The sequence below is a fragment of the Porites lutea genome, chromosome 3, assembly GCF_958299795.1.
Source record: "Porites lutea chromosome 3, jaPorLute2.1, whole genome shotgun sequence".
NCBI lineage: Eukaryota > Metazoa > Cnidaria > Anthozoa > Scleractinia > Poritidae > Porites > Porites lutea.
In genome coordinates, this window is record NC_133203.1 from 11896945 (window position 1) to 11923717 (window position 26773).

Consider the following 26773-nt stretch of genomic DNA (forward strand, 5'->3'; position numbering starts at 1 on the left):
GCCAGGCCAACGTCTCGTACAACGTAAAAAGCATGCCGAAAAGAAAGTTCTGCTAGCAGGGTACTTCATCCCACTTTTACGATCTCAAAAACCTTGCAGCAAAGAAACACAATTCCCAACAGTACGGAAGCGAAGGAATTGAAAGAGATGAACGACGCAGGGATAATTTTCAATTTGGAGGGAAAGATGAACTTAATCTGAAGCTTACTGTATTTTTTACCGCCGTTTTTTTTTTCAGAAATTTGGAACTGTTAAATCCAGGGATTAATCTGTTAAAAATATTTGGGATTTTAAACGGGGTGGCGGTTTGGATCCGCCACCCAAGAGTTTAAGCGATTTTCGTGCTTACTGTCAGCTGTTTGCGTTCGTGAGGAATGACATTTCAACGTCATGTCGCGATAATTCGTTTAGCCAGGTTAATTTTTTGGCTATTTCTATCCATTCCTAATTGCTTTATGTGTTGTTTGAGTTTTAGAAGTAATCAATATTTTTGAATCGTTGGTAGTGTTAAACTTTGACAATCACACTGTGGAATTGACGGGTTTGGTTTACAGCCAAGAGTTTGACAATATTTCGAGAGCCAAAGATGTTACGCAATGACGCAAAATTTCGCGATAGTGCATGAGATAAATACGGGATTGTTTCACTGAGGGGAATGACATGCCATGAGTGGCCACATATAAATTATTTCGGCAGTTTGATAATTTTATTAAAGCTAATTGATGTTCGCCTATAATTCTTAACATTGAATGATGCATAATTTCATTGCATATGTTCGGATAAGAGGCGATTTCTTAAAATCTTATTGAGCAATATGAACTCGTAAAAAAGTTACATTCTTTCACGTTCAAGGCGTAAAAGGGGCCAAGTCCAATATCTTCACGTGCAAACTGCGTGCGTGACAGTTATTTTTAAAACCCTTGGGCTAACTAGATCAAGTCGATTGTTCTCATACACGAATCACGAAAGCGGCAAACTCCAAAGCTTTCACGTCCTAACCGCGTGACAATACAACTCATAGTAAAGCCTGATTACATGATCCGGGCTGGCTAGCTCTGCCGAGGTGACTTTTGTCCCTGTAATACATGAGCCGGGCCGGCCTGGAGCCGCCATTTTCAGTTATAAAGAGATTGGAAGTAGTGTGCACGTTTCTCGCTTCGTTCATTAACCGGGCTACCAGGGAAGCGTGATTACTTGGAAAATTTCCTGCCGGGATCCCGACATCACAATACTGGGATCCCAGCTAACCGGACTGGCTCGGTTGTCATGTAATCGTAAAGTTGACTTTTGTTTCGTTTAACTAAAGTGCCGAGATCTCTGCAAAGCGAGACAACCTCATCAATGTAATCAGGTCCTTAGTTCTATTGCCAGATTTTTACGCCTTCTCCCTTGACCTCACCGATTTTTCAAAGCTCCTCGAACCCACACACCCAAAATTTCACCCTCCCCAAATATCTTCATAGCCCCTTCTCCAAATCAAATGAACTTTCCCTTATCCACGTTCTCTTCATACAAATATTATCGAAAATAACCGAAAAACAATCATAAACAAAAACCCTACCAACATAAAAATAAGTACAAGTATGTTTTCAATAACTGGCTTTCACAACTACCGCTTCATTTCAACAGACTGGAACTACACTATCCCTTGATAACCAAATTAGCACTCCCACAACTACCTCACAAAAAAAATTTTTTGTTACTTTCTATCAAATTCTGTGAGAAACTAGTTTCACTGATTAGCAAACTACCGCCATTATCTTACCGATCCACATCCAATATAACTCCATGCCTACCACTTCACACATCACAACCAACCTATAAAATATGCGACGCTACTGCACTACTCACACATCCCTAATGTACTTAAAAACTTCTCATACTCCTAGTACAACGACGCCCACATATACGCTTCCACAGCGTCTTTTTTCTTCAAAGTACACAATGTAGGCCTGGAAACGACTTTTATTTCTAAAAAGGACATACGACCGAGGAGGTCAGATGCATCTTGTCGGAAATACATTATGCTGACTGTCGTCCTAATGGACCATTCATCGGTTCCTTTGATGCCGGAGGATTCAAGTGATTTGGATCCGTCATAAATCCTGACTTGATCATCCCAAACGAATGCACTCTAGATTAATTAATTTCAGTTTGCGGCACATACATGCAGTGTATAAAACGACTGCTTATAAAAAGTGGGGTAACAAACTTCAGTTGCTGCAGCTCAAGACCAGTCGATTATGATGTATGACTTTGGGTGTTTTAAATGTGATCCTTTAAATGTTAGCTGCTGTAACAAGACCAACTGTGGTGATCAAAGACGTCTACGAGTCCAGACTATCTTCACCAAGCTGTTCTATCTTTGTAAGCCACGTGGCACTTGTTTGCCGATGCGGTATTAACTTTGCAGACCGTTATGTTAGGTCAGAAGTCGTTACGGAAGCTATGTTCTCCATGTTGTACTGGCGGAAGAAAGACTTGGAAAATTCATATGTGCTGATCATAATTGCACAAGCTGGGGCAACTTTTATTATCCGTGCTGTCACTCCTGAAAAAATAATACATTGAACTGTTTTTAGCGACGCTCGGACACAAGTGGACACAAGCAAGTGCGGCAACCCATATCTAGGAAATGGTCAACCAATCAAACCCAAAAATTGTGGTTCAGAACGCACTTTAGAAAACCATGGAATGCAAATAAAGGGACTCATTATAAGAAACATTGCAGAAACAACTTTCTTGTTTCTAAAATACACTAAGTTTCGTTTTTCCGCAAAAAACGCCAGCGTTCTGCCGTTGGGCTGGGCCAAACATTTATCATTAAATTATAATAGTGATAAATTTTTCGCCTAACACTTGCTTCTAAGCAGTATGTGACATCCTGCTAAAAGCAAACGTTTTTTACATTGTCAAACATGAAGCGAGAGGAAGATCGCCCAGAATGTTATTGTCTTTCGTGACATGTAGTTACATGCAGTGCCCAGTTTTTAAACAGGCGGCATAGTATAAGCTTAGAAGTTGAAATCAGAGGTCTGATAAAGTTAAAAAAAGCACTCTAGTAAACGCCTGCCGTGCTCGTTACAAATGATTGCTAACTGAATGCGTGTGTGGTCAGAAATATTTTTACAGGTACTGGCGCTAACATAACAAAAAAATTGGTTCGTTTGACTTGATGTAATCACGGCTTATTTAGTTTTGTACCCTGTTCGAACTCCGACTTTAGCCACGGTTTTCCACTTGACCGGCCCATGCAGTCGTAACCAAAATTAATATAATAAAAGATGAGCTGTTTGAAAACCTCATATCGGATGTAGTGAATATAAGTGAACTTAAACGGTTCAATGACCAGGGCTGTTGAGCGCAAAATCTGAAACCTCGTAACTGAGATAAGCAGAGTTCTGGATATATTAGTACTTGCGGGAGTTTCAAACTCAGTCAACCAAGAGCAGAACATCAAGCAACGAGAAAACGCTTGTACCTTACGATACGCTAGGACCTTACGCGATGTGTTCTACTATGATAATCTCAGATCGGAGTCTGTTATGGAGGCTAGGTTTTAGGGTGTTACTGTAGTTCTCGTTATGGTCCTTACCAGCAAACAGACTCCTCCAGCCACTTTCTCTGTACAGCTGAGACATTATGGAGAACGTAAAGGAAAGTTTCTTGGCGGCTTTTGGATCACCTGTTTAAACAATTTAGTTTAGTAATGCTCAGTTGTTTGGCAGATGTAATGACACTTTTTCCTAAATTAGAATTATCTCGCAAACATGAAGCATCATAAAGAAAAGCCAGCTAATGTTTGAATAATTGCATCCCAGTAAACACAGTATCATCGTGCCCTTCCTAACAGGACATTTACAAAATGAAGTCACTTGACTACAAATACCAAAATCTTTTATTAAATGCTGACTTTTGGAAAGGAAGCTTAAAATATAGTAACCTTAGCGGAAGTTTATGATAATCATTTTTTGGACAGCAAAGTGTTCATAAATAGAGTAAGTAGCAACGATACACATGTATAGTTTAAGCTTACTGAATACAAGTTCACCCAGCTCCATTTGACGATGCGTCTTCACTACATCAAAAGGAGTAGTTAGTAACGCTGCGATCTGGAAAAAAAGTACAAAATATAATTGCTGAGCACCTGCATATCATAACACCACCTTTCTACATCCAGGAACCTTTGAGTCAATGCACAGATTACTTGTTATTATTCTTGGACTGCTATAAACTAACAAAAATGCAATCAAACATGTATTAAGAAGTCACTTGCAGAAAATATTGCAAATCTTCCCCAACAAGATCCCTATAACGCGGGTTCATTGGGCTGTCGACTGCGTGATACGGTAGTTTAATATTTTGAAAAGTTTATATTTTTACCACACTTGTTTTCCGGCATAAGTGTATAGCTACTCCTATCCCGTGTTTATATTTAAAATGAGCAGCCCCTCCCCTCAAAAGTCAAACAACTAAGTGATCCATTCCCCTCCCCCCCTCCTATTTTTTAGGCATAAATATAGGACTAATAAATAAGCATTCGTGGTCACATTTTCAAGTCATTGCACTTAATACTTCTGTTGTCTTCAACTCTGTTAAACAGTCAACATGTTCACCCCCACCCCCTTAGCCCCTTGACCAAGGTAAAGGCTGAATAGGGGATTGACTAAAGTAACTGATATGACTATACTGCACTCACAGCTCCTGAAGTGGCTCCAGATAAAAAATTTATCATCAATCCAGAATCAGAGGATTTAGACTTAAGAAACTCATAGCCTCCCCAGTACACAGCTGAAAAACACATCCAACAATAATCGGTCAGTAGTTGAATTAATTCCAGTTAGTCCACAATCCATTTATTATTTTGTATGATCTAATGGAAGATGGGAACTCACTTCATCATGTAGCATTATTGTTTTCTTGCTTAGTTGATTACAAGTAACACAGGCAAGTAATAGAAAATGGATAACTTTCTGCTAAGTCACAACATACTACACAGAATAAAGAGGAGGATTCACAGTCAACAGGAAGAAAAATAACTTGAAGGATTAGGGAGTTTAAGCAGTGACGTTTTTTAGCGACGCACGTCAACTGGAAGTGGACTACTTGCACTCTCTGCTGCGATTTGAATGTATTGAAACACCTTAAGCAAACTACTTAGGTCAGTTGCTTCTATCAATAGTGACAACAAGTCACTTCTGCCAATGTTTTTTGAAGGCGTTGAAATAAAATAATGATGATGCGTTCACGCTATCAGAACATTATTAGGTTGTGAACTGCAAATTGAGCGAAGGCAGAAGCACCAGACCACCAACCACACCTCTCCCAAAGTCATCAAAAGATGTCACCTCGATAGCATAGGTCTTGAATATTGTACTACGTTACTCAGAGAGGGAAAGCGGAATCCTACTCGTTGAGGTCCAAAGTTAACTCATGAATAAAATAATTTTATTCAGGAGTTAATTATTATTTTGAACTGAGGGAAACCTTCTCTTGAACAGCGTTTGAGGCCTAACCAAAATAGCTTTCATACTGAGAAGTTTTCCCAGTGCTCACACACTAACATCTTAAAGACTCGTCAAGGAAGTCAGGTGAGCTGTAATGTATGTTAACTTGACATTACAAGATGTGGAGAGAGCCCCAGGCGCCAAAGGTGATAAACTGGAGAAGGAGGCAAATGACATTGGACTTAGACTGAAGCCGAGGGGACAGAGTTCATAATCTCCAACCATAAAATCACATCATAGCCATCACATTATCAAATGGAATCATACCAAAAAAAGTGTCAAACTTCAAATTCCTGGATGGTCACCTCCAGAGTGAGGAGTTTTACTTTGTCACCAGGAAAGGGAGAGCATGGATGGCACTGACACACAAGGCAGGTAAGGAAAAGCAGGGCCCAAAGAAGTCTGAAAAAGTAGACATTCTAAAAAATGACTGAACCTAACCTCCCGTACAAGGCTGAGACATACCAAGCAAATGTATCCATAAACAAGAAGCTTCACAGCACACACTTGAAAATGCTAATGACAGCACTATTAAATATTCATTGTATAAACATGATACATGTACCTAGCTAAGATATCTCAACCTGAGAGGGTAAGGGGACTGACAATGCAGTTGTCTGGTCACTGCATATGGCACAGCAAAGGAATGGCTCTGGACGCTAGACACTAGAAGACATTAACAAAGGCCTACAACAACATTTATAGACACCCTAAACATAGCAACTATTGATGTTGTGCTAAGGATACAATCATAGTTCTAACAGCTACCGTAAAGTTCCAAAAGAAACGAACCTCATTACTTTTGGATTTAGCAGCCTTTTCCTATCGCTATTTTCGAAGGATCACTATGTTTGGGAGGTGACTTCTTTCAGGTAGCTAAAACATGCACTGTACATGGGCTGTACGAAGTTACCGGTATGGTAATAAAATCATGACAAATGTGAAAACAGCCACACTTTTTATTTGGAGAAACTTATTTCATATTATTGCTGTTTAAATAAAAATTCAAACAAATTGTTTGATTAAAGGTAGGGGTATTCACAGATGAAAGGAAGACTTTTTAAAAAAAAATGGTAATGTACCTTTGGGCATTTAGATTAGCACTTAATGGCACTTATGTCGATCATTGTAAATTGTTGAAATGGCCGGTCGACACTATCTGACCGTAGAAATGATTCATCTTTAATTGATTGCTACACGCTCGAATTCTCAAAAGTTGGGTCAACAAGAGCGAATCACCCTTTCAAATATTCTATGTCAAAAGAGCAAGACTCGATTGCTACAAATATTCTTTTTTTATTAGAATAGTTTCAAAATTGAACGATTTATCAAGAGACGTAGTAGAAGCTGAAAGCCTTCATTATTTTAAAAAAAAGCTTCATCATTATCTATTGAATAACTTTTAAACTAGAACCGTGCTTTAATGAAGGCCTTGATGTTTGGATACTTGTATTGTATTTGATTTTTTATTTAGCGTTTTCTATTTCTGTTTGGGAGTTCTAATGTAGGGGTAACCTCTCAACTCCCTTTTCAAGATCTCTTTTAATATCTGTTTTTCCTGTAAATAAGCTTGTTTACATCTTGAATAAAGTTAGTATGTATGTATGTATGTTACATAAAGGAATGTGATCATTATAACCATTAAAATTAACCTCGGATTAGTTTGGTAAAGGCTGTATCTATACTTTCTGTTATTTCTAGCAAAAAGGGAAATTACTTTTTAGATATCGCTACTTTCGGAGGGTCATTATTTTTGGAAGTTGCTACTTTTGGCATTTGGAAACACTTGGTGTGAAATTTTACCAACGACTTTTTTCGAAGTGTCATTGCATTCAGGGGGTTGTTACTTTCAAAACTTTACGGATATCTGTGATGCAAGTCACAAATCAGCAGAGTTGTGAGCCTGTGTTTCTATTCCTCCATCACTTCTGATTTGTGCTACCAAACAGAATGTGTTTCTACTGATAGTACACTATGTTAATGAGTACCTGAAAATGGAACATCCCTCAGAAGTGTTGGTCCCAGTCCTTGCCAAAGTGATAATATTCCACCTTGCTCAACGGCATTCTTGGTGACTTTGACTAGCTCTATTTAAATAATTATAAAAAACAATATTTATTCCAAGTTCTTACAGTAGAAGTAGAGAATTAAACAGAACCAACTGAAGGTAACCTCATAAAACTGAACATGAATAAAGGTAGAAGAAGTGAGACTGTGAAATATAATCTGTATTTACAGAAAGTCTGTGTTAAAATTTGGCTGCATCAAATAACAATTTCATTATCCAGTTTTCTGCACTTCAATCATATGACATGAATTATAAATCTAGCATGTCGGTGGGCAAGCATCTCTCATCTTTTTCTTGCCTGTTGCAACTTAGTTGCTTCTCTTAGCTAATGATTTCATTGAAGAATGACTTGCCTTGGACCCTTGCCCAGAAAGAAAAACTACTCGTTCCAGATGACTGAAATGGACTTTTTTTTTAGCCCTGTATGACCGACCAACTGTACCCTTTTTCTTATTTGTGTTTAAGCTTGCGCAGACACACTCCAGTAGATAGTCTGAAATCATGTTTGTTATTTTCACAGTAGGGAGCTTAAGCAACAGTGATGATGACGGCAGTGAAGACATTGCTAAAAAAATGAATTTGTGTCCTTTCAAACTTCATCACGTCATTTGGACCAGTTCAATTTGTCAAATTGAGGTAAGTTCTTAATGACTTTATCCAGATTAAAAAAGAGAAAGGAAAATTTATCATTGTACGTTCATGTTGTCCATCAAACATTGTATGAGGAGGTTTCACGGTGTAGTCATGCGGTGGACATCAAAGAAATGCATTCTTGTAGACCCCTGCTTTATTTTTTTCTGTCAGTTTGTTCCAGTATCTTTACAGTTAAGAAGTTCTAAAAGTATTTCCCTGTTGGAAGCTTGCTATCACTACTCAACAGAGATTCAATGCACAAATACAACCTTAACACACACAAAATAGAAACAATAAAAAGTATATATTTAGATCACTTTGTACCTTTATAGCTGAACCCTTTCATGGCTTGCATTTTAGTCCTGATCATTTCGATAGGTGAGATGCAGGTAATGGAAATAGCTACAAATAAAACATTCAAAATGTCAACTCGGGACAAAGTTGGGACCCATAGAAAGAAACTATGGGCTGCATAGACCATTGATCAACCTCGTTTCCAGGCACTGCTACTATTTTATTCATGAGTGAACTAAAAAATGGCGATCATGGCTATCTGAAGATAAATTATAGCTCTATTTCTGAGTAAAACTGAATGGAAGAAAGCAAAAATACACAAAACATATTGCTCGATGTTTTTTTTTAGGAGTATCTGCAAGAAAAAGCATCCTTTTATATCCTGAAACCATGTGGAGAAATAGGCTAAAGTTTTGAAGAAAGTCTAAGAGAAGGTAGGGGAAGGTCGGTTTTAATTGGGGGGGGGGGGGGGGGGGGAGAGCTGGCACTTCGGAGAGGAGGGTCATCCAAAAGAAATGGGACCATTGGGGAGGGTCAACCATTATTTTAAAAGGTATTAAGGGAGGATAAAGCCTCTTTTTTTCACAGTGGTTTGTGGAAATGTGTTCAGTTACCACACTGACGTCATTTTTTCATATTATAAAGCTTCGTAACAGTCCTTCCGATTGAACAAGAACTTTATTACTAAAGACTCCTGTTTTGCTGTTAACATCTGCGTCCCTTAGTAGAGGTGGGCTTCAGGGGCTTCCACTTTTGGCGCAGCCTGCCCTTAGACAGAGTTACGCCCTAGCAAAACCTCGCCCTCCAGCCATGAGCCCCTACGCCAATGGAACCAGACACCTGTCACAATGATTTGTCAGTGGAAGAATAAAGAGAGTAGCCTTCAGGAAAACGCTGTACTGAGCACATGGAGGTGATGCAAGCACAGCTGACCGCAATTGAGCCAAACGACTGACCACGCTCCTTGTTGTTAACTGTGTTAAATATTTTATTTAACCTCATTTTTATTACAGTTCTTTCATCAGATTCATTCACTCTCTCTTTTTCCTTCTTGTTCTGCCATGGCACACAACTGACTTGGCTGACTACTGTTCTCTTTGGGCTGAACATAGCCTGAAATTCATCCGATTGTTTCGGGTCGTTTTCTCCTCTCAACAACGTCTGAATCGTCAGGCCGTTAATGCTGTCCAGTGACGTCACTCACTACCCGAAAACCTGGAAGTGATTTTGATTGGTTGATTGTCTAAACATTTGCATAATTACAGGTGCGGATCTAGGGGGAGGGTGCAGGGGGTGCGCACACCCCCTCCCCCCCGAGTTAACCTGCGGTTTTCTAATACAACTGGTATTCTGCAAAAAAAAAAAAAAAAGAAGCAACTGTGTGGTTTATTGGTGTTGAAGTAGAGCAAGAGACGAGTGCACCCGCTCCTAAAAAAAATCCTGGATCTGCCGCTGAATTATGTATAATTATGAAAAATTTTAGCAGGATTGTTGCTTGATATTCAGCGGATCGCATCCCAGGCATTCTTTAGTGTAGTTCAAACATTTCGATAAGCTTAATCTTTATCTTAAACAGCAAAATTGCCCTTGTCTTTGAAACTGAAATGCTAAATTGAACTGCGAATGAAGAATCATTGCGGAGAGTCGGTAGGTTTTTCATTTAAAGCCGCTTTGTGGTTTCGTTGGCTGGTGATTTTGTTTACGCTAAGTTTTCTGAGATCAATGTTATAATTTGACCTTCTTGCTATTTTCACCGTCAAGTGTAAGGATTCTGTTAGCTTTTCTTTCTTGTTTCCTCGTTTTTTTTTCTTTGTTAAGGACCAAATAGCTTCTTTTCAATTAAAGTAAATCATTGTGTTTTTGAACTAAGTGTTTCATGTGTGTGTTTATTTCATTGGGTGATTGCGACTGAGTTTGATTATAGAATTCAGTACAACTGGTTCAGAGTTGTACTGCATGCAGTTGATAGTTTGAACGTTAAACATGAATTATGATCGAAAAAATAAAGCAATTCTGTATCATGCAGACATTTCCAAACGATGTTTCTCGGTTTGCCACTTGAAAATCGTGTTTAACTTTTTGCATGAATTAAAGCAAAGGTCAAGGAGTAGTGATGTCACTGGACGACATTAACAGTTGGTCGATTCAGACGTTACTGAAGGAGTAGTAACGACTCAAAGTAATCAGATGAAATTCAGACTAGGCCGAACGTTGACGTACCACTGTATGCAGTGCTGGGCTGTCACTTATAAGGGGCACCCAACGATAATATAGTTCGAAACGACTTAAACATCGCATTGTTAAACTTATTTTAGTATTTAAACGGTAGATATAGGCATATTTTTATTCCCTAAAAATTTTTTATCTGTTCGGATTTCCTAGCTGAAAGTCTAGTGATCAGAAAATTATAGGGATCAAAACTTAGCTTTTCGAAAATTTCAGCCAGAAAAAAGGCTCCTGAAAATTCTAGGTGACCTTTTTAGGGTGAAAATCCATTAAAAATGGGCAATTATACCATTTCTATAGATGTTCGAAAATCCTCGGAGAGACAGGTAAGCAAGGAATTTTACAACAAATGTTCTAAAAATTCTAGATCTCAAATGGTCTTCGGAACAGATATTTTCGGAAAATTGACATTGGGTGCCCCTTCACTCAATTCACTTGACAATGTTGATGATATTTCAGATCCTACAATCCTTTCCTCTACATCACTTTCTGAGCCCAAATTTAAAGTTTCTTCACAAAGTGGCGTCCCTTTCTCCATGCCTGATAAGATCCTCTTAGCGATATGTGCCTTTATACATGCCATTTTCTCTGACTTCTTCCCCTTAAACACGATTCCATGACGTACCAAGTACAAATTAAGTTCATGAACTTTCAAGGACGATATTTTTTTGGTCAGAATTGTACAAATGCTCTCATTCAATGTCATTGTAAACTTGTTCCAGCCACTGCATTTGCTGTCTTTCACTTTCAGGTCTTCACTTTTCCTCACGCATTTCAGTTTGAGAAGGGTGATCAACATAGTCCTTGAAAAACGTCTGCGGGACTATATACTTCCGAGAAAAATTAAAATTCAACTATTGTCTTGCTGTCTCCTGGATTTAATTTGTTTTTGTGGAACATTCTTTTCATTTGAGCTCAGACTGAAAATTATAAGGTTCACGACCATAGATAAATGTTGCTGATAGTGGTAGATAATGGAAATCAGGAAGCTTGTCATAGTCAGAGAAGGGGTGTGGAGTTGCCGATGGTGGTGAGCCGATGCATATGCAATGGAAGGATAGGAATGGGGGAGGGTCACAGGTTTCTGTTTTGTCTAAGAAGGAGGGGTCACATGTTTACCAGGTAAGGAAAAGGGGAGGGCCAGGAAATTATCAGCAAAAAGATTAAAATACCCCCCCCCCCCTCCCAACAATTAAGAACGTACCTTCCCTTAAAGCTTGCTAAGAATTTAGAAATATTTTGAATGAACAATAAAACAATTATTAAATGTTGGCTCTCTTAATGATGTGAAGAATTATACAGATCTCGAAAGAAGATAGTTAACCACTGATAACATCCTCCTCGATCTGCATAATTCCTCATATCATAGTCAACACCATTCAGTAATTGCTAATTATTATTATAAGACTAAGTCTGTTTTCACCCTGTGATTGGCCAACTTTCGCATGCTTGGGCCGTAAATCAATGGAAAAAAAATTGCTTCTTAATTTACATTGTACAGACCTCAAACTTGTCTAATAAGAGGTATATATTCTATCAAAAAAGGTTAAAAGGTTTACAGCTGTACATGTGATTTTTTTCCTTTTGTTGGGAATTTACCCGCATGTAGCAGCAAACAAGAAAGCAATCAAATCCCAGAATGACTGAACTTTTCCTACAGCTCTCACAGAGCTTGGGAAAGGTCTAGCATAACTAGATCTGTAGTATAGAATTATTCTTACTCCGAGCAGTTACTCCAGCAAACATTGGCGACCAAACATTTTGTTGTCCTTCTACAAAGCCATACTTCACTTTAAGTTGATCATAAAGTGTGAAATAAATCATGGTATTTGGAACAGCCATCACACTGAAAAATATATTACACATAACATAAGTGGTTTGTGAAACTCAAAGAAAGAACACAAGCATGAATTAAATATTGGCTACCAAGAGAATTTTTTACATAATTATCAATCAGCATCTGATGAGCTGATTGAAAGTACCCCTTTTAATATATTTGTATCTAGAGCTACGTATAATATGCATGTCTCAAATAAAACTTCATGACATAATAAATGTACATCTACATGGATTTTTGCTTACAGAGTTGGTGGTAGTCCTTTCCATAAAGCTGATAAGCCTTCATATCGTGGAATTTTGATCAAAGCATCCTAAACAGGGATGGATATAGTTACAATTACTCAGTCATACTGCTTGAGTTGTGGTAGTACAGACTTTTTTTCTAAGTTCTTGTTTAATATAAAAGAATCCTTCTATAATCAAAGTCAGAGACAAGTGCTATGACCAAACTCTCATGCTACATGTACATTACTGGGCCGGGTTGTTCAAAGCTGGGTTAAGAAAACCCAGGGATAGTTCAAAAATTGAATTCAGATCTTAAAGCTTAAAAAGTAAATTCAGTTTAATTCTTTTTGTCAACAAGTTGATGATCGGATGCTCTTAAAAATAACAGAGAAAATTATCTGAGAAAAAGCTTTTGAACAAAAGAAAAAGAAACCTGGGTTAAACGCTAATCTGCCTTCGAACAAACTGGGCCCTGATGTTCTTGTTGACAATCTTCAGGCAACTTGAATTTGTACCAGAAGATTTTGCTCAAGACAAATGATCTGATACCTCAAGCTTTTAGCAAGTGCTTGCAACATTGCCTTTTTTGGCATTTACATTTTTCCAAGTCGACTTTGTCCGATACTTGAGCTTTTCAACAAGGTCTGATAATAATTATTCTTTCAGATCCAATCAAAGTATAAGGTGGTATTAAAACAGAGGTATTAATTGTGACAAACTAAAAGTTATAGAGCTTTAAAAGAACAATGTATAAAACTAGGCATACAACTGCTTTACAAACAATACCCATCGATATGATGTTATTATGCCTGAGTGAACAAAAGAAAAATGGTGTTCACGGCTATCCGCAGACAAAATACTAGATGAATTTCAGACTAAAACTGACTGCACAAAATACGGTAATACACAAAAACTATTGCTCAAGGGATGTCATCTGCCTCTGAAAGAGTATCTGCATGGAAAAACATAAGTTTATATCCACAAACTGTGCTGAAAAGAAAGGCAGTTGTTTAAGGAAAGTCTACAAGGAGGCAAGTTTGTTAAGAATTTAGAATTTATTTTGATTGAATAATAAAAAAAATATTATTATTGAATTTGCTTTTTGTATGACATGAAAAATTGTGTAGATCTTGGAGGCTGCTATCCACCTCAATCAGCATAATTCTTCACATCATACTCACTTTTCTTGTTATGACCTTACCACTGTTGAATTGAATGGTGGATGTGGAACATGGGGAAATGGTCTGAATGGAGAACCAAGGTTGGCACATAAACAAAGATGATCCATAAGGCCATTGCAGAACAAATAACAAGGAGCTTGTGAAGAAATAAGAGAAACACAGTCCACTCTTTGTTAGACAGTTATCAGTGGTAACAAATTAAATGCCAGTCTTAAGAGAGACTGTGCACTGTATTTAACTTTGATAGTAAAGAGTAGCTAAAGGTGTCCATTTTAAAGGGCTAGCAACCTAAATTGCATTCACACATTCAATAAAATTGGCAAGGAAATATTATTTCTTCAATCAATCTGGCTTTCTCTTTCTGCTATATCTTTGCTAGAACGTTCACAGACACACTTGGCTTGCTAGAAATAAGACGTTGACTTTATTATAATAGAAATAATAAAATTATATTCTAAGGGAAAAACAACAACAGTCAAGATAAGATCAGTGAAATGTTATGAAACCTTACATTTAGGAACAGGTTTGAGCTGAGCCTGTAGTCTTGTTTTTACCACATCTAAGGGTGTAACTGTAAATTAAAGAGAGATCAACTAGTGAATAATTCAGTTTAGTATATACTAAAATAGTGGATAGTATTTTTCGCATGCTCGGATTGCCTACTCAATCAGTGAATATCCTGCACTATTCACTGATTCACCTCCAGTTCCTCCGAGCAAGTGACGCCAAACTGGCGTAGGTTGCGAGCAAAATGCCTTCCCGATTTGCTGCCGCAACAAACTCAGAAATTTCACAACTAATCAAGCAAGCTATTTCCGAAATACATGAAGAAGGTGACAAAGTTCGGTTTGGAAGTTTTAACAGGTAAAGCTTTGTCTTTTTTACTTGAATAGTTCTCGATAAAACCGGTGAAAAAGTTTTTTGTTTACAAATGCAAATAAAGCTTAAGTCTTGCATTACTTTGTTTAGTTGACTTGTTCATAAATAAGCTTAAAACTAAATTTAATAATCTTTTTTACAGAATTATTTTAAATACAAACAGAATTCACAAGTCCTTTTGAAGAAACTTCCCCACAAGAGCTAAACAAACGCCTTCAAAAGTTTTATGCGTCACTAAGAAAAAGCGACGACCATGGCCGTTCGGTCATCGCACGCCAAAATTGTAATCGTTGGCAACAGTAAATGAGTTAAAAATCATCACTTTTGTGCTCAATTATCTCACTCTTTTAGTATATACTAAAACAATTATTCACCTCAGTGTCGGTGGCTAGTAGTGGATATTTACCTCGCTGCTTTGCGGCCTCGGTAAATATCCAATACTAGCCACCTCCACTTCGGTGAATAATTGTTATCTATGAGCTATCAGTGGGTTACCATTATCATTTGGTTAAATGGAATTTAACTAAGTTAACCACCACGAGCATAGCGGTCAAGCGGTCCACGAGTTTAGCAGTCAAGTGGTTCATGAGCTTAGCTGTCAAGCGGTTCACAAGCTTAGCGTTCAAGCAGTCCACATGTTTAGCGGTCAAACAGTCCACAAGCTTACCAGTTAAGTGGTCCACAAGTTTAGCAATCAAGTGGTTCATCAGCTTAGCTGTCAAGTGGTTCACAAGTTTAGCGGTTACGCAGTCCACATTTTTAGCACTCAAGCGGTTCAGGAATTTAGCGGTCAAGTTTTTCATGCGCTTAGCTGTCAAGCGGTTCACAAGTTTAGTGGTCAAGCAGTCCACATGTTATGCCATCAAAAGGTCCATGAGCTTAGCGGTCAAGCGGTCCACAAGTTTAGTCGCCAAGTGGTTCATGAACTTAGCTGTCACGAGGTTCACAAGTTTAGCAGTTAAGCAGTCCACATGTTGAGCAGTCAAACAGTCCACGAGCTTAGCGGGCATCCAGCAGTCAATCCCATAAGCGCAGGCTTGCATGAAAGGTGGTACCCTGGTACACTGCTAGGATCTGTGAGTTCTTTGTTGAGCTATGTGCAGTGGTCTGTGGAGCTGTTCAGCTAGTGATTTTTTGTCTTTTTTAGTGTTTTATGGGGCAGCAGTCCTACAGCGTGTTTTTTCTTGTATCCTTTTTCTTTCAAGTTTTCAAGGCGTGCAAGTCATCGCGTTCTTTCAGGATGCGCACCACAAACAACAGCTTGTCTACAATGTCATCTCCGGTTACTGCGTCTTCGCATTCTGGTAGTGGTTCTACACCAGCTCCTCCGCTTAACACTCCAGCTTCACCACCAAGTCAACCTGTTTCTCTACCAGGCAACAACTCTTTAGCACAGGCAATTTCAAGAGCTCTTGCAGAATTGCTACCTTCATTGCTATCTTCCCTTCAAGATTGAAGTGGCGGAAGCACAAACATGGCAGCGACATCTGGTCCTCTCTCCTCGGCTTCAAATTCAACGCAGTCCCAGGCATCCTTGAGCTCCAGTACTCCCTGCTCTACCTCCAGTCTTCAGGTATGTTTGTTGTGCCCTCGTTTATTTCAACCTACAGCTCCTTTGGGGTCCTTGGTTGTGTCTACTTTCCTTGCCAAGTCCTCCGCCAACTTGCCTGTAGTGGTTGGGGGGCTCTTGTGGTGGCATGACCGGATCTGAGTCCTCCACATTTTCAAACCTCAACAAAGCATTTAAGGTGGGTCCTGGCTATGCTCCAGTCCTGTATAAACTTGTTTCTAAAATTACAGCAGGGCTTTTTGTGAACCTGGCTGACCTACTACCAGACAATATTTGAGCTCAAGAAATAGAACACCAAGCATTTTTGGAGGGAAAACTGGTGGTATCAGGGTCCAAGAAACAGGTCATCGAAATAGCAGGCATCATCACCTGGAAAGAAGCCATCACAATCTTTTGTATGATTCTTTGCTACACCTTTCCCTCTTGCTGCAAAAGATTTAAACTAGTACAAGTTACTCATTATTCAGACAGCATGGCACTTTTCTGATAAATCGTGGCTCAACTACAACATCGCCTTCAGAAAAGAAGCCCCAGCCTCAGGTTGTCGCATGCACCCAGACCTCTACAATTTTCACACCAGATCTCTGGCGACCACTTCAGCTGCTTCGGGCTCCTCAACTTCCTCTGCCTTGCCACTAACAGAGCCTCTGGCATCTTCGGGCAATCCCAAGTCTAGCCAGTACTGGCACTCAAGGAATGATGGGTGCTGTCGCTGGCCCTTTGGCCACTGCCGGTTTCGTCACTCCTGTGAAACGTGCCACCGGGACCACCCTCGCATCTGCCCCCTCACCGCTCTGCACGGAGACACCGGTCCCGCTCCCCTTCTCAGTCAAAGGGGGGTCACCGCCATGACTAAGCCACCTCTCCTAGCCAATTCAGTTGACCATAGTTTTGATTCTGTGAAGTATATATGAAATAATTCATTTTTGAACTGCGTTTGTAGATGAAAGTGAAAAATGATCATCGCAGTAAATTTTCCAATTTAAGCAGTTGGAAAGAAGAAGCCTGAAAAAAATCAGGGCTTCAACGGGATTCAAACCCGTGACCTCCGCGGTCACAACCGCAGTTCAAAAATGAATTATTTCATATATACTTCACATCATTTCACTCCTCACAGGAGATATGAACTCAATAAATTGACCTCGCTCCCAATGTGTGGCTTCATAGCTCAGTTGGTAGAGCAACGCACCGTTAACGCGGAGGTCACGGGTTCGAATCCCGTAGAAGCCCTGATTTTTTTTTTTTCAGGCTTCTTCTTTCCAATTGCTTAAATTGGAAAATTTACTGCGATGATCATTCTTCACTTTCATCTACAACCGCAGTTCAAAATGAATTATTTCATATATACTTCACATCATTTCACTCCTCACGGGAGATTTGAACTCAATAAATTGACCTCGCTCCCAACGTGTGGCTTCATACCTCAGTTGGTAGAGCAACGCACCGGTAAAGCGGAGGTCACGGGTTCGAATCCCGTTGAAGCCCTTTTTTTTTTAGGCTTCCTCTTTCCAATTGCTTAAATTGGAAAATTTAATGCAATGATCATTCTTCACTTTCAGTTTTGATTCTGTTCTCACTGGTTCTCATGGTAACCATTCAGGGTTAGAGTTGTGTTCCCCTTTTGTTTCACCTTCTTAGCAGCAGGATCTATCAAGTTCTGGTTACTTGTTGTGTTCTCCGGCCGTTTGTCCTTTAAGACCGGTTTCTCGGCTTGCTCCCATTAACATGGATAGATTCCAGTTGGAACTCCGCGATCATCCTAACCCAGACAAAGTTGCACACGTGGTCCAAGGCCTTCGCAATGGGTTTCACCTAGGCTTCAAATACAGTACTTCCTTGAAGTCAGCAACGGGGAACAAGGCTTCAGCACTCCTAAACCCTCAAGTCATCGACAATTACTTGCAATTCGAAGTTCAGACAGGCAGGGTGGCAGGCCCCTTCTCTTAGCCTCTCCTCCCTGTCCTCTATGTGAGCCGTTTTGGCGTCATCCCAAACACCATCTACCTGGGAAATGGCATCTCATCCTAGAGCTGTCAAGCCCTGCTGTCCGCAGTGTCAATGATGGGAATGTTGGCGAGGATTATTCTGTACAGTACATGAAGGTAGATGACATTATTACAGGTATAATGCAGCTGGGGCGGGGTTCCCTTCTGGCGAAATTTGATGTGCAAAATGCATACTGTATTGTGCCAGTCCATACAGAAGATCGCCAGTTGCTGGGTATGAAATTGTGTGGTGCCTCTTATGTCGATATGTTCCTGCCTTTCGGCATCAGGTCAGCTCCATACATCTTCACATGTACAGCAGACTTAGTGGAGTGGGTAGCCAAGTGAAACTAGGACATCACCTTCCTGATGCATTACCTTGATGACTTTCACACTCTTGGCCCTTCCAGCTCCTCTGTCTGTCAACACAATCTGGACAGGTCTATTGAATATTTTTTTAAGCTTGGAATCCCCCTCCATGCAGACAAAGAAGAAAGGCTGTCGATGTGTCTAACCATCCTGGGCCTTGAACTGGACTCTCTAAATTGGCAGGCGCTTTCCTCAGGACAAATTTGATAGGATAACTGCCTAGTTGGAGGAATGGTCACAGAAGTGTTGCTGTAAACACAAGGAACTGGAGTCTCTAATAGGTCACCTTCCGCATGATTGCAAGGTCGTACTCCAAGGTTGCTCTTTCTTGCACCAAATGATCAACCTGCTAGGCACTTTTCGTCGCGATGACCACCCAATATTTATCTCAATCAGGAGTTCTTCCTTGACCTAGCCTGATGGCAAGAGTTTTTCCAGTCCTGGAATGGTTGCAGCTTCCTTCAGTACCCCAGTGGGCTTCATTCCCCGATGGGCTGTTGGTTAAGGAGCAGTTTTCCAGGGTCACTAGTTTTCAGGTGCATGGTTCCCAGCACCGGTGTCTCAGTCCACTGAGTACAAGAAACTTTTCCCTATCGTTGTGGCAGCTTACCTATGTGGTCCCAATGGGCCTCCAACTGGGTCAACTTCCTATCAGATAACCGCTCAGTGGTGGAGATTCTACAGTCTGGCACTTCAAGAACTCCTCCTTGGTTCGCTATCTGTCCTTGTTGGCAGCTCATCACTCCTTCTCTTTCACTGCCTTCCCAGTTAGAGGAAAGTCTAACCCAATCGCTGACTCCCTGTCTCGCTTTCAGTTTCAACATTTTCGCTGGCTAGTCCCACATGCAGACTCCATTCTGACCCAGATTCCACAGCAGCTCCTCTTGGAGTTAGAACTTCGCTGTCAGATTAATGTCACTTCTACCTGACTCAGGGTCTTGCCCCTTCTACTAGGAAAGTTTATGCTTTTGCCCAACACCGCCTCTTGGATTTCTGTGCTCAGGACAATAGCCTATCTCCTTCAGGATCAGCTCTTCCAGCTAGTAAATATGTGCTCATCCATTTCTGCTGTCATCTTGCCGATATTCTCCACCATTCATCCATAAAGGTTTACCTTTCAGCAATCCAGTCCCTTCACATTGAGGAGGGTCTGCCTGGTTGGTTGCCTTTGGTTACAGCGTGTATTGCGGGCTATCAAACGTCACCAAGGCTCAAATAGGCATCAGCACCAACCCATCACAATCGAGCTGATGCACGTTATCTTCCAGTCCTTGGACTTTTCTGACTACAACCATTGGGCTGCCTGCTGTCTCGGGTTTTCTGGTTTCTTATGTGCTGGTGAGTTCAGCGTCACCTGCCACTTACTAATAATGATAATAATAATAATAATTTATAAGCGTTATTCAGCTACTCTTTCATGGCGCTTTACAATCATTATGTTAACGTAGAACCTAAAAGCTAAAAACTACAATAAAATACCGAGATAAATTAGTTACAAAGCTTAAAAATATATTATACATTGCACAAGAAATGAAAGTTAAAAATCTAAAATCTAAAAGTTAAAAATCTAAGGTTAAAAATCTAAAATCTAAAATCAATCCCAACATCCACCTTGTTGTCAGCAATGTCCAAGCAGATTCCCTAGTCAATCCAGGCAGCTTCAGGATCCATATTGAGTGCTCTAAGATGGACCCCTTTCGCCAACATTGTTATATCTACATTGGTGCTGGAAAACGTGATCTCTGCCCTGTATGAACCCTTACCCAGTATCTACATGTCCGTGGCTCAACTCCTGGCCCACTTTTCCTTCTCTCTGATGGCACCCCTCTACATCCCCAATGGCTGACATCCAGTAATCAATCTATCCTCTCTGATGCTGGGGTCCTGGTTGCTACACCAGTTATAGCTTCTGCATTGCAACAGCTACTTTAGCAGCCTCTCATGGCTTACCAGATCACCTCATTAAGACACTTGGTAGATGGTCTAGCAATGCATATCAGATCTATATTTGCACTCCCATCAGTACTATTGTGGAAGTAGCAAGCCTACTCACTTGACAAGTATTTCTTACGTATCCTCCTTTCCCAGTTGTTTTTGTAGGGTGCCTCAGGACTTTGGTAGTTTGGGGCCAGGGCTTCCCCCAGCCCTGAGCCCCTCTTTCCCTCATGGATCTGGTTTGTGTCAGCTCGGAGAGTACCCTTGGCTTGGAATGGGGGCTGATGGCTGGGTTGCGGAGATTTGCCAGCCATGGGGGCAGCATTCTATCTAGGGACTGGCTGGCCACAGTGGAAGCCCCTGGGTATCCGGGCATCCACCTTCCACTTAAGTGAGGCAGTTGGTTAAATTTGGTTAAATGTAATTTGACTAAGTTAACCATCACAAGTTTAGCGGCCAAGCGGTTCACAAGCTTAGCGGTTAAGTAGTTCACAAGATTAGCATTTAAGTGGTCCACACGTTTAGGGGTCAAGAGATCCACAAGCTTAGTGGTCAAGCGGCCCATGAGCTTAGCGGGAATCCAGTGGTCAATCCCATAAGTGCAGGCTCACAAGGTATGTGGTAGATTAATACACTGCTAGAATCTGTGAGTTCAGCATTGAGCATTTGTGCAGTGGTTCGTGAAGCGGTTCACTTAACGTCTCCCCCCCTCCCATCCTTTATTTTTCTTCCTTCCACTGTTTCATCAGTGTAATGGGTGCCTGGAATGGGGGCTCATGGCTGGGTTGCGGGCATTTGCCAGCCATGGCTAGGGGCTTGCTGGCCACAGTGGAAGCCCCTGGGTAGCCCAGGCACCCACCTTCCACTTAAGTGAGGCAGTTGGTTAACCATTTTTAACAAATTATTGTAATAGACTGCTTTAACTGCAATATTCTAAATCAAACCCAATTTTTTCAAAGAACCCAGTGCAGATTAAATTTAATAGTGGTAATGACAAAGTAGTTGTGAACATTTACTGAGTTCTGTAGTCTTTTTTAGCTCAATAGAGTTGAATAATAAATCTCTTATTTGACAGTTTAGTGTGTAATATTGTGGGATACTTTTACTTGTCTCTTGTATTATGACTCACCCTGCAGGTTCTCCAAAATACAGAGTGCATGACTTGTAAAATTATTCCATGATACTACAAGCTAAACCATTCAATAAGATATATGTATCATACTAGTATCATAATTTCTAAACAGTACTTGTTATATACACAGGGGGTTCATTAAGGGCTGGGCACTGGGCAAATTGACCGGCTGTGAACACGACTTTGCCCGGCTGCTTTTTATCTCAAAGAACTTCTTTTTAATACAAGGAACGATCAAAAACAGTTTTAAGTTACAATCGTGCCCTTTTCTTGATGATTCTTATTGAATGTAAAACATACTTTGCCGGCAATTTCCACTTTATTACACGCGGAATAAAATCCCCTCGTTCGTTAAATGTGTTAAAAACAAGAATCGCCCCATAACACTTTGCGAAAAGAACTGTGCTTTATAAACGACCACCTGAAATGTATCAGTGTTGCGAGCACGTGAGCATGGCAGCCCTGAAAAGAACACGTTCGATAGCGGATTATTTTTCGGCTTCAACCAAAGGGCCTCCAGTAGAGAAAAGGCCAAGAGGTGAGTAGACTTCTCTGTGATTTAACCTTTTACTTGCTTGTATATACTGAATGGCTTAATCATCATGTTCAATGAAGCGAAATGTGATTTTTTTATTCGTCTTATGGTTTACGCCAATGAATAAATTTTCGGTGCGTTCACGTTAAAACAATGCTCCTCCCGTCTAGTAATTGAAATTTTAAAGATAAGATGTAGACTCTGACCCTGACTCTGATTACGGCTCAGATGCTGACAGTGACTTTGAGTAAAGATTATTATGAGCAGAGCTATTAAAAGAGAACCAAAAAGTCCAATTTGTGCGGTGGGTATTGGTATCAAATCATGATTAAATTGTCTAGAAAAGTTATCTTTTTTTGGTTGTTGAAAGTCATTGCTGCAGCTTCAAAATGCAGGAAAACACATCCCTGCGACTATAGAATTTCAAAATTTTCCGGGAAACATGCCCCCGGACCCCCCTAGGGGGCAAGGCTCTCCGGGCCCTGCCCATTCTTTGCCCGGGTGTCAAACTCAGTTGCCCTCCTGTTCAAAACCTTAATGAACCCTCTGTATACACCTGATAGAAAAAACGTTGTCACTAATGAGAATTATAAACCAGGAACAATCACCGGGACCTAATGGATTTATGGGTAGAAAATTATTAGCATTACAAAGTTAAAGTTCTTTCTGGAAAAAGTTTACATTAAGGAATTTTTTCGTGACGATGCATCCAAAAAAAGGTCAAACAGTTTCCAAGTTTTTTTTTGGCGACAAGCTCACAACACTTCACCTGTTAAGTGCACATCAAAGATCTCTACAGTTAAAGAGCATAGCCATATCACTATCGCATACTTCAAAATCATAAGACAAGCTTTCTTTATTGTAGACGTAAACGGCATACCCTAAAAAAAGTACTCTACGGATTTGCATCCACACAAGCAGCTCATGACAATGTTTTCTTTTTTTTGAAAGAATTTTGAACTTGCTTTGCTAATAAATGTATACCCATAAATCCTTGAAAACTCATCTCATCGTCCTTTGTTCATACTTTTTAAGTGACAATGTTTTTCAATCAGGTACATTCAATGTAAACCGTGACATTTTACTTAGGAATGCTGTATCATAAGAGCCCTCCAAAATACTGTCCCCCAGTCCATGGATTACCTAAAATAATGGACTATCCCTAAAATACTATTTTGGATGCATACATCTACAGACTGTTCTATAAGTTTATAGATGCAAGGTACGTACATGCTTATGTAAACACATAAATAGCATTTCTTTCAGTAGTATGCATTCCAAATGTAGTTTTTAGGTGTAGTCCGTTTTAGTGCAGACAGTTCACGAACCGGGCCATAACCGACCTCTGTAATCTACGCAATTTGTTACGTCATTCATACAGACCACGCTTAGATCAGTTTTTAAACCTCAAATAAAATCCTAATAAATCCATCACACGACGTAGTCATAGAGGCAATAAGGGAGGTCTGAAGAAAATTTTCAAAAACATGAAGTCTAAGCAAAATGACGAAATAACTTACCAAAAAAACTTGTAATCAGTGCCCCGGAGCACGATGATATCATTTGCTGCAGGGGAGTTATTTTCACACCGCTCGATACAGAATTGTTCATCGTGTTACAACAATAGCCTTACATCCCACTGAATCTCGAACTAAAAAGGGAAAGTGTACTTTTCGCAGATAAAAGAAACACCACCTCGAGAAAGCTTCAAATGCAACTGGGGACTTCCATCCGCCATGTTCATCCACGACGGCAACCTCTCATTCCCAGACTCTTTAGCCTGCAGGACGATTCTTGAGGCCGAGGTGAGACCTGGGGCCCATTTCTCGAAAAGCGGCTGTCTCCGAGAGATCCAGGTTTCAATAGTCTTGCATCTACCATGATAGAACTATCAGCTAATGAAACAAAATGGAGTAGTTTGGTAGGCAGGATCCGCGCCCTTATTCTTATATGTCGATTTGAATATTTGATTTCGGGCCCGAAAAAAAACCGGGATTTTCGGGAAACGGGCCCCTGGGCACCTGTTGGCTGTAACTCGGTTGCAGTTTAGGTTGCAGTTATGTCCTCCCGGATCGTCCTCCGGTTGTTGCAACCTCCGTGGCATGGTGCGAACTCCGCGCGGAATGCAAAATTGATGCATGCAGCCAGGCAACTTCCTGGCAAACCTCGTAATCAGGATAATCGAGATACTTGCAAGGCTCCGAAATAAAATCAAAGGATCTAATTTTATTAGATAAAAAAAAAAAAGAAAGAAGAAAGATGTCTCATCGAGACTTTTCAACCTCGTCCCCATCGCAGTTTGATCAAAAATAAAACACAAACAGCGGTGATAAACATTGTGAGCTTTCGCATTTTGATAAACTTGACGTTTCGTGTGTAGCGCTATTCACATACATTTTCAACGTGATCTTAAGTGACCGCTTGCGCTAAAGAAAATGACGAGACTATATATTCAACTTCTTAACAGTAATTAATACAAAAGGCATTAGCTTTTTACTGTTGATGTTGACATTAAAAGCTGGCTTAAAGTCTTGTATAAAAAATGTTTCTTTCATCTTATGATGAAGATAAATCAGTAAAAAATGGAAAAAATAACTACAAGCATGGGCTCCTGCTACATGTACCTTGTCAACATTCATTAAGATATCTAGGACCAAAATTGTGGAATAGCCTGCCTAGCAATCTTAGAAATTTACCAGCACTACAATCATTTAAACGACAGATTCGTCTTCGTCAATCTTTCACGGGCACCCAACGACAAAATAGTTCAAAACCACTTGAACATAGCATTGTTAAACGTATTTTAGTATTTAAACGGTAGATATAGGCATATTTTTATCCTCTAAAAATGTTTCCATCTGTTCGGATTTCCTAGCTGAAAGTCTAGTGATCCGAAAATTATAGGGATCAAAACTTACCTTTTCGAAAATTTCAGCCAGAAAAAGGGCCCCCCAAAATTCTAGGTGACCTTTTTAGGGTTAAAATCCTTTTAAAATGGGCATTTATACCATTTATTAGATGTTCGAAAATCCTAGGAGAGGCACGCAAGCAAGACATTTTACAACAAATGTTTCGAAAAATTCTAGATCTCAAATCGTCTTCCGAACAGATATTTTCCAAAGATTGACATTGGGTGCCCCTGATCTTTCGCTTAGTTAAAGTCTGATTGTGAGAACTGCGTATTGTGTAGCAACTGATACTCAAAGTGACCTAATTGCTTCATTTATTTATTCATTTATTTGTTATCACTATTTTTTTATTTTATTCGGAACATTCTAGTTAATGTGAATAACTGTATTATATTATTGTGCTGAATAACATTATAATTTTATTGTAAATTGCTGTATAATTTTATAGTAAGTTCATCTAGGCTAGTTTTTTTAGGATTGAGAGTTGTTAATTTAAAATTAGTCTTATTTCAGTGTCTCCAATTAGTAGAGGGTTTTTACCCTCGGCTAAGTACCATGTTCTGACACTTTAATAAAGTCATGATGATGATGATGATGACTATTTTTATGGCATTTTTACTAACCTGGGGTTTTTCGGGCCCGAAAATTTTAAAATCAAAATTTTTTGAATAATAGTACCTACTGTAGTAGCTTAACTGGTAGCGAGTCATTTTTCATTTTCAAGATTATTGAAACGTTGATCTTGAATGCAAACGCGGCAAACAAAAAACAGCTTTTCGAGCCCGAAAAGTTACCGGGATTTTCGAAAAACGGGCCCCTGACTCTTTTGGAAGGTGCCGGAAAGTTCGTTGTCACTGAGCGTTTTTTAAAACAGGTGTAAAACAACCATTAAGGTTGTAGGCGATTGTGGAAGGATTTTAAGTTATTTTTAAGTTCGTGCAAGCAAATTTACGAAGAAACAAAAAGTTATAATTAGAATAAAAATAAATACAGCGAAATTTCATTTGAAAGCAGCCTAAGTTGAATATTTTCCTTACCCTCCCCACCCTTATCATATTCACAGACGACTGTTTTGATTGGTTGAATTTAATGACGTGCCTGTTTTCAACCAATCGATTTCCCAGTGAGAGTGGGAAGATTTCTGTAGGTTTGTAATATGGAGGAGTAATGGCGTTTTCCGCCCAGACAGATCATGGGCAATGTGAACAAAAAGACGCAGTTTTATGTAGAATTGGGAAGGAAACATCAAAGGAGAAGGCGAAGGTCTGTACTAACTCTGTGGATTTTAGTGTCGCTCTAATTCGCGTTTTATGTGCAATTTATGTATGCAAAACTTGAGGAGAAGAGATTGAATTATTCGTGTTCGGTGCTGTTTTAGACAGAGACATAGGAAATTTAATGTCTAAGTTTTGCCTTATTCTTGTATTTTGCGAAAAAGCACTTACTTAAGACTCGCTAAATAAATATTAAGCTTACGTATTTTTTC

At 39.7% G+C, this 26773-nt stretch overlaps 2 protein-coding genes and 1 non-coding gene across 4 annotated transcripts in view; 2 read left to right on the forward strand and 1 right to left on the reverse strand.

Moving 5' to 3' along the window:
* Nucleotides 1–1947: 1947 nt before the first annotated feature.
* LOC140930471 (mitochondrial glutathione transporter SLC25A40-like) lies at nucleotides 1948–24133 on the reverse strand. The gene is made up of 11 exons (XM_073380171.1): nucleotides 23899–24133; nucleotides 14485–14544; nucleotides 13994–14109; nucleotides 12811–12878; nucleotides 12450–12574; nucleotides 8533–8610; nucleotides 7496–7594; nucleotides 4700–4791; nucleotides 4037–4112; nucleotides 3596–3685; nucleotides 1948–2551 (listed from the first exon to the last, which is right to left on the reverse strand). Exons 1-11 carry the CDS (start codon nucleotides 23987–23989, stop codon nucleotides 2418–2420), a joined length of 1029 nt encoding a protein of 342 aa, XP_073236272.1. The 5' UTR covers nucleotides 23990–24133; the 3' UTR covers nucleotides 1948–2417.
* Trnan-guu (transfer RNA asparagine (anticodon GUU)) lies at nucleotides 17580–17652 on the forward strand. Its single transcript has one exon. It is a non-coding gene; the product is annotated as a tRNA-Asn (tRNA).
* Nucleotides 24134–26414: 2281 nt separating the features above from the next.
* Nucleotides 26415–26773, forward strand: part of LOC140930476 (uncharacterized) — an 18741-nt gene continuing 18382 nt past the window's right edge. For both annotated transcript variants that reach the window (XM_073380174.1, XM_073380176.1), the window contains exon 1: nucleotides 26415–26550. In XM_073380174.1, the coding sequence (XP_073236275.1) occupies nucleotides 26455–26550 (96 nt within the window). In that variant the 5' untranslated portion in view covers nucleotides 26415–26454. The remainder of the gene's footprint in view (nucleotides 26551–26773) is intronic.

Coding starts and splice junctions, on each gene's coding strand:
- LOC140930471 (XM_073380171.1), bottom strand. CDS start 23,989: ATGAACAATTCTGTATCGAGCGGTGTGAAAATAACTCCCCTGCAGCAA. Junction 12,575..12,810: donor AAAGGACTACCACCAACTCT/GTAAGCAAAAAT, acceptor TATATTTTTCAG/TGTGATGGCTGTTCCAAATA. Junction 2,552..3,595: donor CTGGAGGAGTCTGTTTGCTG/GTAAGGACCATA, acceptor TTATTTTTTCAG/GAGTGACAGCACGGATAATA.